Below are 12476 nucleotides of genomic sequence, written 5' to 3' on the forward strand. Positions count from 1 at the left end.
TATAAATGCAATGTGGCATAATTTATTAAATACAATCTAATTTATAAACGTATGCACGTGCATGTGTATGTGTTGGTGTTGACTTTCAGGAGAAATCTCAGTCGAGGTATACTTTCTTCCACACATTTGGGATGCTTTAGTAGAGTCTCATATTTTAGGGCTGATAATGGCCCATAAAGATCTTTTACTTCATTTGTTTATTTTATAGAGGAGAAAACAGACCCAGGGACAAGTGAAGGCTGAGTTGGAATGAGAACCATGTGCTGGTGCTTGCATTTACTGGCCACACTGAACACTAGGTGGCGGTCTAGCCCCGTCTTCACTCTCAGTTCTGCAGGCTGCATACCTGGGTTGGGACTCTGCGAATGGCGAGGCCGGCTGGAAAGCAGGCTCTGTGCCTCTTTGACCAGCCGTGCCGCCTGACTCAGATGATGGCATGTCTGCATTTGAGGCTTATTTCTTTTGGCCTTTACTCATAACTAGGGATAAACATGTTTTCAAGCAAAAATCAAAATACGTAACAGTCAGTATTGAGCTTTAAACTCCAGGAAGGACGGGGGCCAGGTCATTCTCTGATGCACCATGCCTGTGTCTTTTCTATTTTCTCGTCGCAAATGCACTATTCCAGTCTTTCTTCTGTAGTAACAACCTGCTTGTCTCCATTATCTCAGCCACCTGCCACTGGAAACCCTCCTTTTCCCTAGCAAATGGTGTCTGTCACTCACATGGTGGGGTGTGTGGGGCTGTACCCCTGGAACCTGATGGCAGTTTCTGTAGAATGTCTTGTTATCAGTTGATTAGATCTTGGTCTTTTTCTGCCAGACAGGGTGTTCCTCGAGGGCCAAGATGTATGCACCTCTGTATTTGCAGCGTCAAGTGCAGTGTCTGGGTCAGGGTGGCTGCTGAGAGGAAACTTGTTAGTTAATTGGATATATAGATGTATGGATGTTTGAGTGTTTAGATGGAAAAGGGTGGAGAGAGAGAAGGAAGGGAAAGGAAGAGGTGGAAAAGAAGAATGAGGGAAAAATGAAGGAAAAATATATAGTGGGTGGATGGATATATAGTGGGCAGATGAGTGGGTGGGTGGGTAGATGGTGGGTATGTGAATGGAAGGGCATAGACTGGTGAATTGGTGGGCAGATGGATGATGGTTAGATGGATAGATGGGTGGATGGGTGGATAGGTGGATGAATAAATAGGTGGTGGGTGGGTGAGTGGGTGGATGGATGAATGGGTGGGTGGATGGATGGATGACAGGTGGATGGATAGACGGATGAGAGTGGATGGATCAATGGATAGATGGGTGGATGATGGCTAGGTATTGATGGGTGAGTGGATGGTTGGATGGATGGGTAGATGGATGGGTGGATAGAGAGATGGATGTTGGTTAATGGATGAATGGGTAGATGATGACTAGATGGGTAGATGGATGGATAGATGGATGGGTGAGTGGATGGATGGATAGAGACATGGATGATGGTTAATGGATGAATGGGTAGATGATGACTAGATGGGTAGATGGATGGATAGATAGATGGATGGGTGGGTATATGGATGGATAGAGAGATGGATATTGGTTAATGGATGAATGAGTAGATGATGACTAGATGGGTAGATGGATGGATAGATAGATGGATGGGTGGGTGGATGGATGGATAGAGAGATGGATGTTGGTTAATGGATGAATGGGTAGATGATGGCTAGATGGGTAGATGGATAGATAGATGGATGGGTGGGTGGATGGATGGATAGAGAGATGGATGATGGTTAATGGATGAATGGGTAGATGATGGCTAGATGGGTAGATGGATGGATGGATGGGTAGGTGGTTGTGTGGTTTACACTTTAGCTCTGGAACCTACAGACCAGCCCTCCTTACCTCTACCCTTTGTTTCTTTCTTCCAGGTCGTGGGCATTTTTGCAGGATTTGGGCTCCTGCTCTTGGTGGCCTCACCTTTCCTACTCCTGGCCACTCCCTTTGTACTTTGCTGCAAGTGCAAGTGCAGTAAAGGTGATGACGACCCATTACCCACCTAGAGGAAGCGCGATGCTGGAACACATCCCTGCCTCCGGGAAGTGTGGCTCTCCCCCAACCCTCCCTACCGTCCCCCCCTCACTAAACATCTTTCTTGCCTTATGTGCCCCATTGAGCTTCACAGTGTCAGGCTGGACGCCGTGATTTCAGGGACCTATGTCACAACGTTCGCTGAGGCCCCAGGTGTGGTGGGGAGGGGAGGCAGGTGTGGGTAGGGCACATCCCCACAGATCAATCTCTGCAGATGACAGGGAGGTGCTGTGAGAAGTGCACCAGGCAGCTTTCTCTCTGTGGTAGACTAGGCATGTCTGGGGATGGCCTAAGAGACTTTCTCCTCCTTGGCTTCTAGATGGCACCATGTTGTCAGAGAAGTCTTTTAAGGACTGCCACTCTCTTCAGACAGAATCTGATTATTCCAGCTTGAGAAAAGCACTCTGTTTATGACAACTGTTTTTATTACTAATGGCATTTAGTAAAATCCTTTTTAGAAGGTATTTTTTTTCCAGCTGAGTAGTGAAAATCAACAAGGTGCATATAAACCATCCTATGCCTTTCTCGAAATGTGCATTTTAAGAAGTTATAGTTAAACGACTTTTCAGGAGATTTAGAAAGCCTTATGCACTCTTTGTGTTTTTCTTGAAACTTGCTGTAAAATAACTTTTTGAACGCTGTAAGCTATGTACTGTTATAAATGTGGTTCCTATATTGTTGCATTTCCTTGATAATATTGACATGTTTAAAGGAACATCTCATCTCCATTAGATTTGCCTTTTGTTGTTTTCTCTCTTTGGTGATTCAGCTCAGCTCATGGGCCTCATCCCTTCTCTCTCGCTTTTTATTGTATTCAATCCAACCGCTTTGCTCAGAAATGGCTCTCCTCCGAATTGCTGCCGTCTGGCCTCTGGCCTCAGTCTTCAGGTAGACAGTAAGAAGAAAGCATCCTCATTGATCCGCAGACGTAGGGCCTCTTGGCAGAGGCTGGAGGACTCTGGGGGCTAGGGAAGAGCCTGCCAGATTTTCACATTTTTAAAATGCTCTAGTCATTTTGAGAAATCATGTATCTTACACAGTTCCAAGTCCTATTGCTAACCATTTTGCTCTTGTTGGGGAAAAGAACCTCCCATTTCACTTAGTTTTAACATAGGGATTTTACCACTTCATCTTTTACAGGGGCTGTCTGTGACCGTTTCCATGGTAGCAGGATGCAGGGATTAATAAGGACACACACACATTACTCCACCGATTGACTTTGAAAAGTGGAAAAAGTGTATTCTTTAAAGAGAATTTACTTCTAAAAGCCACAGGTACTTTTACAAAGCAAACTGCATTGAACTTAAAACTTCTAAAAATAACAGGCAAATATTGTAGATATATTACAGTGGGATTTTTAAAATCTTGTTAAACATTCTATAAAGAAGTAAAACAAAAACAACATCCTTTTATCTCAGTTATTTGCTCATCACAAGCACATTTTTAAAATGTTGCTTTGTGTGTGTTTGACTTCTGCATTTGAGTATCAGTCTCAGGTCCTAGTTTACCTTCCTTGGTTGGAAATTTATTTCTTATTTCCTAACATTGAATTCGTTAGAAGAAACAGCGTCACCTCACTCTTCACCTCTCATGTTGATTTTCCTTATGAAACCGAAGCCATTTAGAAAATCCCTCTGTGTCAAAATTACATTCAAAAGGCTCTCCTTGTAATTGCAAATGTAGTAACTCAGTAAGAACATGCCTGCGACTCCCTTTCTGGATGAAACCTGGGCTGTGGCTCTCTGTAGTTTGTGGTGCTGCGATGGTGTCTACTGTTAGAATAGCTTTTCTGGAGGTGGGTGGCAACTCCATGTGGGAGTCATTGGCTGGGCTTGAGCCCTCAGCCTGTGAGATGTGGATGCAGCTGTCCAGCCTCTGCCCTTTAAAATGCCCAGCACACGTGGGAGGCCTGTGGCCCTGTGTCCAGTGGCCCACAGGGCGCGCCTCCACCATATGCTCGTCCTTCCTGCCTGAAATTGCTGCTGCCCATCGCATGAGCCCACACGGCGGCACCCCCGTCCTTAGGATGAGAGACAGAGCCTTTGGAAAGGCTGCATTCCCCAGGGCTAGAGCTCAGATGACCTTATTTCTAGAGGGACAGGCTGTTCTATTGGAAGAGTCTCTGGCCCAGTCATGCACATCTATAGCCCCAGCCATCCTTGTGCCTTCACCTCTGATGCGTTTCACAAGCACGTAGTTCAACCCAGATAGGGATCACAGAGATTCTGGGGCCAGCCAGGGGCAATCAAATTAGCACCTACTGACTCTGACTTTTTGTATGAAGCATGCCTCAGTTTCCTCATTTTGATCTAGATATAAAATTAAAATTGTCCATTTCCTATATAAATACCAGCAAGATCACTCTGAGATACATAAACTTGCATTTCCTTCTGTTTTAGTAAGGAATGCCAGCCAGACTTATCTTTGTTAGGAATACAGAATTAACCCTGCTTGATGAAAAATGGAAATAGCACACAGGCAGATGGCCCTGGGTTTGGACTTTGGTCTTGCCATCACTCCCCAGTAAAACCTGGGGAGTTCTGCATTGAGTGGACGGACTTATTCCTGTGAAGTGGCATAATTTGTCTCAATTGAAAAATGGCATTCACTCTTACGGTTGGTGTTCACTGCAAGCCCCAGAAGCACATGGCATGTGTTCACTAATAGGCCTTTAATCCTGGGGAGTAAGGGGCGAAGGCCCTTAGACAACCACGGCTGCTGTACTGCCGCCCAGGTGGGGTGGCCAGTGAGGACTGGTCATAGCCCAGTGGACCTGTGGCTTCTCTGAGGCCCTTGAGTAACTGACCGCATTTGGAGGTTTTGCTGGACATGCCTGACCTCTCGGTCGGGCTCTGCTGTGTAGTCCATAGCCCAGCCAGGTGAGCTTGCGGCCTCACAGGAGGCCGGCACCTTGCAGAGATGCAGTCACCATAGATGTCCACGTAGCAGAGACTGACTTAGGATCTGAGATAAAGCATTGGATTGCAGGAATAACTGTGCAAATTAGTGCTTCCTCCTCAACTCACAGGAGTAGCTGTGGACAGAGGAACCAACATCTGCCACCTCTGGCATTTTCTTTTTTTTTTCTTTTTGAGACGGAGTTTTGCTCTTCTCCCCCAAGCTGGAGTACAATGACATGATCTCGGCTCACTGCAAGCTCCGCCTCCCGGGTTCAAGCAATTCTCCTGCCTCAGCCTCCCAAGTAGCTGGGAATACAGGTGCCTGCCACCTCGCCCAGCTAATTTTTGTATTTTCAGTAGAGACGGGGTTTCACCATGTTGGCCAGGCTAGTCTCAAACCGCTGACCTCAGGTGATCTGCCCACCTCGGCTTCCCAAAGTGCTGGAATTACAGGCCTGAGCCACCGCACCCGGCCTATTTTCTTAAAGGGGAACAAATGATCTTGACAACATATTATTCCATAAAACCAGTTTAGGGCAGAGGCCAGTTCCTGATTAGAACACAGGGCCCATGGGAGGGACTATCAGAGATGCAAAAATTACTTCAAGATGAGTTTATTGTTTTCATTTGTATTGCTAAAGTTAGAAGTCATTTTACAAATTAAAAAACATTTTTTTTCTTGGTAGTCTTTAAAAGGGGATTGAAAGGATCCAGGATGGGCTTTGTGTGCGTGTCTCAGATTCTCATTTATTAGTGAGCACCCCTGTGTATATATATAAATCACAAGGAGATCATCAAGGGAAAACATTTTGCATGTGTAAAGCTTCCTGAAGTTCTCTTTAAAAAATACCAAAGCTTGTTTATTTCTGATAATTAACCTAAGCCCTTATGAAAATAAACAAAATGAAGGGATTATGACCGGTATTACCAAAAACACCAAAAGGAACAAAGGGGCCTGCATTAAAACCTATCTGCTAATGCTTCACAACTAGGAGAGCATGCCGTCTTGATGTTTAAAAAACCCAGGGTCTCCACCCTTCCTTTGATTCGTGCAATTCTGTCTTCCACAATTCCGGAGCCTTCAGTGAGGGGTAGCTACATGCCCCATGCCTGCCCTTTCTTTCCTTCTTTGCTCACTTTACTATGGGTGTATTTTAATCTTGTATAAAAATATGCATGAATGAGTCATGCACATGTATACGTTATGTATTTGACAAGTGGTGGTAAAACAAAATCAAAACAGATTTGATTTGTGTTTTTGAAATGTCAGTACATTTTGTGCCACTAACACTGTGATGTATAAAAGAGCTGTTTGAATGCCTTTTAATGTTGTGTTTTGTACTCTGGAATCTTATGGAAAAAGTTTGATTTGTAATTTCAATACATATTTTAAATGTATTGTGTCTTACGTAGTTTGTCCCCCCCCTTTAGCAGGGATTCCTTTTTAAAGCTATTTTGGCTGGAATACAAGTGACTTTTGTAAATCCCGCGTGGCTCCGTCTTTTGTAGTGCTTATCTGACTACTGGGCTGAAGATGGAAAATATTCTATCTTCAGTCTTCAATATTTAATCTATTGAAGATTGCAGATATTCAATGTGGGAACTGGGGGTGGAGGGAGAACGGGTGAGGCAGGGGAGGGATCTTATATCACTGGGAAAACAGCTCTTGTATCCTGAGATTTTCTGTTTTAGGAATGTTCTCAACTCTTGGATGCCCAAATTACTTGATTTGTTGGGTCAATCAACCCGTCCAGCCATTCCTGGCTCCCTCTTGTGGGGCCAAATAGGTACTGCAGCATCAGGAAGCATCTCATCCCCACTCAGGGCGCTCTGCCTCTATCCGCAGACAAGTGCCTTATAGACCTGTCACATTCTATGGGATGCAGCATGAAAATCAGGAGGCATCCTTTTTCTGCTGGGGGAGGGGGGGACGTGGAATAAATATGGATCTTTCTCATTTCGTAGGAGAAATAATAATGAGCTGAAGATGTGGTGGTTCACCTTGATTTTCATTCACCTCACTCCAGCTTGTAGGAGAATCTATACCTCATGCGTTCATATGATGCTCAAGTCTGGAATAGGCAATCGGTTCCTTGTCCTGTGTTTAAATTTTAAATCCATTCTTTATATCTACAGGTACACATTAAGGGAGTGGATTTTGTTAACTGGTGATTCATAGTGGGCACTGAAGACTCAATATATCTGCCCTCAAGGAGCTCTTAGTCTCAAGGGGTTGACAGATAAATCAGTCAATTATCATAAGAAGGTGTAATAAGTTCAATGGTAGACGCATGCTCAGCAGGCTTTTCGGACACAGCGCAGCCCTTTGGCCAATCCTGAAGGTCGGGGAAAGCTGTCCAGAGGATGCCATGTATGAGCTCGCTCTTGTAGACAAGTAGGAACTAGCCAAGCAAAACTGAGAAGTGTGTTCAAAGGAAGGGCCCAGTTCAACAAACGCATGGAGTTTGGTCCGACTGGCGTGTCGAGGTTGGAGAGTTACTCAAATGTCTGACCTGGTGGGGCAACAGTGTGCCAAACTCAGGAACTGGACCTTCATTATAAAGGCTGTGTGGGAGGAGTGGGTTAGGGTCCTAGGGCTGCTGTCACAAAGGACCACACACCAGGGGTTACAACAACAGGGCTTTACTGTCTTCCAGTTCTGGAGGTTGGAAACTGAAGGTTCAGGTATCTGCAGGGCTGGATTCTTCTGAGAGCGGTAAGGAGGATGCCTGTGTCGCTCTGCAACCTCCTGGTACTGCTGGCAGTCCTGGGTGTTCCTTGGCTGGTAGATGCACCCCCAGTCTCTGCCTGCAGGTTCCCATGGCGTTCTCCCTGTGTGCACGCCTGTGGACACGGCTCCTTCATCTAAGGGCAAAGTCATATTGGATTGGAGCCTACCCTGCTGACCTCATCTTCACTGGATCATCTGCAAAGACCCTATTTACAAATAAGGTCACGTTCACAGGTTCTGGGGGTTAGGACTTCAACACTTTTTGTGGGAAACACAACTCACCTCCATAGGAGGGAGCACGGACTCTGAGTGGGCCGTCTGGCCCCAGGGAGGTCAACCAGAGAAGGTGGACGGGTACAGCAGGTGGCGGGGCTCTGTTGCTAGTGGTGCTGCCTCAGGTGCGGTCCAGAAGCAGTTCTTCCCTACGCTGGGTTGCACATCAATCCTTCAAGCGGACCCGGAATATTGGAATTGCCCCCCAGAAGATGCTGCCAAAAAACAATGACTTTTAAGCAAAATAAATCCGTATTTCTCTGTCTACATAGGTACATATATTTGTTTCTAAAAATTGAAAAAGAAATTTGCCAGCAAAAAGTCTTATCAACATTAAAGGAAGACTCTGAGAAGAACCCAAAGTACAGGGCATAGAGGGTGGGAATGGCACTAACTTTGATAGCATGTGCTTATCTAGAAGGTTATTCTAAGCTTGACTTGTTTGCAGGAGGTACATGAGAGAATATAACTGCTGACGTGGCTCGACCACAAGACAGTGTCCACTACTCAGCTCAGCTCATCTCTGTCTGTACCAGTGAGCAACTCAGCCATTTAAAAACAGCAATTGCTGCCCACAACCTGGTGTTTGCTACTCGCTCTTCTCTAGCTAAAGTCACCCAAGATGTGCATTTTCGGATGAAGCCGACATCGAATGGGGCCCAGAGCAGCAGGGTGAAGAGAGCTGCAGCGGCTGCTATAGCCAGGGAAGGCTGGAGCCACATCGCAGGAGGGTGACTTCGCATGCATGTGACTCAGCCTGGGAGTACCTGTTCCCTGTTTGAACATTGGGATAAAAAGTCCTGCACAGGATTTTTCTGAGGATAAATGAGGAAATGGCAAGTAAAACACAGAGTACATTTTGGTGATAAAATATTAAGTTGCTCATGCAGTTCCACTGTGAATGTGGATGAGGCTCCCAATGAGGGTACCCACTCAGCACTCCTGCTTCAAGCCCAGAAGGACCCTCTTCCCTCCTGTTTTCCTTGTAGGACCTAAGAAATGAACAGCTCACATCATGGCTCATGCTACCCAGGGGTGCAAGGAAGTGGTTGTGCTACAGCCTGTGGTTAATGCAAAGAAAAATGGAGTCAATATTTTCATATTGGAAAATCTGAATTTGCAGTATCAAAAGTCATTCACTTGTTCTCCTAGGTAACTATCTGGGTCTTTTTAAAATAGATTTTTATTTATTCTTATTTTTTTCTCACCGACTTATAAAATTCATTCAGAACGTGAGTACACGTGATGTGTTTTTTTACTGCACAAGAAAGATCCAACAAGGGGTAGTCTTTTCTCACTTCTCAGAATTTATCAGCTTATCACAACTTTTATGAAAAGCCCAAAATGCAAAAGGGAGTAACGTTTCAAAAGCTTCTGACAGTTGGACTCCATGTTCATTTTATCCAGGGGTTTAGGAAATTAACATTGTGAATAGGTTTTCATATTTGCCTCCTCAGCCCCTGCTGTTATTGGACACATAGTGGTGACTTACTGAATGCTTATCAGATAAAGGAATTAAACTCCTGCTGCCGGGGGTGTGTGTGTGCAAGAGCCTGTATGAAGTACATGTGTGAGTGTGCGTATGTGTCTATGTGTGTGACTGTGTATGAATGCGTGTATTTGTAGTTTGGGGAGCATATTAGTCCATTTTCATGCTGCTGATTAAGACATCTGAGACTGGGAAGAAAAAGAGGCTTAATTGGACTTACAGTTCCACATGGTGGGGGAGGCCTCAGAGTCATGGTGGCTTCTTATATGGCAGTGGCAAGAGAAAAATGAGGAAGAAGCAAAAGCAGAAAGCCCTGATAAACCCATCAGATCTCGTGAGACTTCTCGACTATCATGAGAATAGCGCGGGAAAGACCTGCCCCAGTGATTCAAGCACCTTCCCCAGGGTCCCTCTCAAAACATGTGGGAATTCTGAGATATACAATTCAAGTTGAGATTTTGGTGGGGACACAGCCAAACCAGTCACTTGGGATGGTTCAGCTACAAAAAAGCCTTATGCTTGAGCTGGAGGTGTAGACAGTCTAGAAGGAAAGGGCTCAACAGTAGTTGGAAGAAATCCCTAACGTGAACTGAGAACCTCTTCGGAGCCAGGCACTGGCTCACTGCTTTCCATGGGTTGTGTTTCATGCTCACAAAGCTGCGAGTCTTATCTTCATATCACTGGGGCTTGGAGAGGCCCATTTGCCACAAGTGACACCAAGGATAAGTGGCGGGTGAAGCCACTTGGGAACCCAAGTCTGCCTTACGGGGACCCAGTGTTCCTCCCCCACACATGGCTTCCCTGGGCCTCTTCCCTTCCCGGTTTACCCTGACTGGCATGCAGAGACTGTCTCAGCCATGTGGGGTGGTTTCCTTTCTGTTCCTGGGATAGTTTAAATCCTACATCTGAAGATCGCATCCCAGGAGAAGAAACCCAGTCCTATCTATTTTCAAGCCAGCAAGATGAATGAGAAAAATGAGCTCAGGAAATCCTGAGGGGGAAATAGCTGCTCTCAGGCACACTCATACGATCTCAGATGATTTCAGAGACTACAGACAAAACACGGCTCATCTCCACCTTCAGATAATCGCATACACAAGGACCTTCCAGGGGACCAACGTCAGGTGGGAGATGGTGCCCATCGCAGGACAAACACTGCGCTTCCTGGAGCAACATGTTGTTCACAGGAGAAACTAATTATCAAAACCACCCTGGGATGTAAACTATTATCGTCACAATTCTTCACTTTATAGGCAAGGAAATTAAGGCTCAGAATCATTAAGAGGCTTGCCCTATAACAAACAATGAGCAGACCATAGGGCCCGGCCCAACCCCACAGCCAGTAGGAACACACCCAGGCAGGGTTCAGTAAGACACCCAAAGCCACACGAAGGGCAAGGATGGGCCAACAGTGCCCAGAGGAGCCTCCGTGCAAAAAGGGTGTTAGGGAGGCTGCAGTAGGGACCACCTTGCTTGGAATTAGGGGGTTACCACAGCACGGGGACCTTTCTAAGCTGTTTCCATGGCAGCAAAGTACTTCATAGGAAACGATCACCTTGGAAATTAACATTTCCACAATCTGAAATAGAATTAATCCAAGAGCCAAATTGACATTGAAAACTGCAGAGGTAAGTGCTGGTGAAGTCTACTCAACCTTCTGGAAGAGATTCACTTTCACCTAAAGCCAAGTATGAATGCACAGGCAGCAGCTAAAACACAGCTGTCTTGGGTGCCATAGGCTCTTCATTGGATACCTACTTTGCAGAAACCTGTGGCAACTGAGAATGATAGGGATGCAAAGCCTCCTAGTCCCTCTTCCCCCCGGGGCTCAGGCTGTGGTGGGATTTACAGTGTGGACAATTACTCTCCTATGAGAGGGTTTGTGGGGCCCTATAGGATCACAGACGAGGAATGAATGGCTGCACCTGGAGGGAAGGCAGGGCCTGCGGAGGCTCCCTGTGCAAAGCTATCCCTCTGAGTTGAGGGTTGAAGGCTGAATAGTTTTCAGCGGGGGCTGTGGGGGGATGGGCTGGCCTTCCAGGCAGAGGAGGGTAAGGGATGAGAAACAGAGATATGAAGGTACCGCATTTTCAGAAACACTGAGCATAGTGGCTGAGCATAGTCAGTGCTCAACAAATGTTGCTTGAATGAGCAAATGATGCTTCCAAAATAACTAAGTCCGGGAATGAGGTGAAATTGGCTGTATATAAATCATTGATCAATGGTAAGAGCAATGGATGAGAAATGGCTGATGAGGTAACATCGCTCACACTCAGGAGAGAAAACCTCTGGAGATTTTGTTTGCTGATTCCACCTGGCACACAAAATCCTGAAAAACGAGTCTCTTGGAATCCACAAAGGATGAAGAGGACAAAAATTCAACTGTGCTCAGCGATTTGAGTTTTCAAAGACACGAAAATGAGGTTGCAGTCAGAGCGGATCTTTTTCTCAATTCTGCACAACTCTTAATACATTGTTGGTGCACAATGAATGTTAAATAATAATTTAATGTTTTTATTAATGACAAAGGGAGGAATCAGCATGTTAATAAAACTTGCAGATGATGCTAAGCTGGGAGTTATTACAAACACCAATTAGGAGATGCAGACAATGAAGAGGGACCGAGGAAAGAAAGTTCCAACAAAGTGAGCTTCTGTCTTGCAAATACAAGCAAATGCACCTGTAAAACAATGTGTACTGTGGTAAGCTCAGAAGGCGAGGCTAACACAGGCTTAGGAGGGAAGGCAGTCCAAATGCAACGGCTTTTGGAAATGCCAGGGGCAGGATGTGTGATGAAAGTCATAAGAAAAAGCACAGTCTCCCCGGCTTTTTCAGTCGAAAATGCATTCAATACCAGGTCTTCTCATTTGGTTGCATGTTGGAAGCTGGTCATGACTTTGAAGGAAGAACAGTTTCCCTTTCCCGGGAGATGAATTCACAAGCGAGTAGGACCTCGTTCCCTATCCTCAGTTTGGGTCCTGATATGGTTTGGCTCTGTCCGCACCCAAATCTCACCTT

General features: G+C 45.6%; 1 protein-coding gene across 7 annotated transcripts in view; it reads left to right on the top strand.

The window, feature by feature from the left end:
• Window positions 1-6363, top strand: part of RNF144A (ring finger protein 144A) — a 127396-nt gene extending 121033 nt beyond the window's left edge. For all 7 annotated transcript variants that reach the window (XM_032172133.2, XM_058426116.1, XM_032172137.2 and 4 more), the window contains one exon: window positions 1906-6363. In XM_032172133.2, the coding sequence (XP_032028024.1) occupies window positions 1906-2037 (132 nt within the window). In that variant the 3' untranslated portion in view covers window positions 2038-6363. The remainder of the gene's footprint in view (window positions 1-1905) is intronic.
• The last annotated feature ends 6113 nt before the right edge of the window (window positions 6364-12476 follow it).

This window comes from Hylobates moloch, unplaced genomic scaffold, assembly GCF_009828535.3.
Source record: "Hylobates moloch isolate HMO894 unplaced genomic scaffold, HMol_V3 SCAFFOLD_13, whole genome shotgun sequence".
NCBI lineage: Eukaryota > Metazoa > Chordata > Mammalia > Primates > Hylobatidae > Hylobates > Hylobates moloch.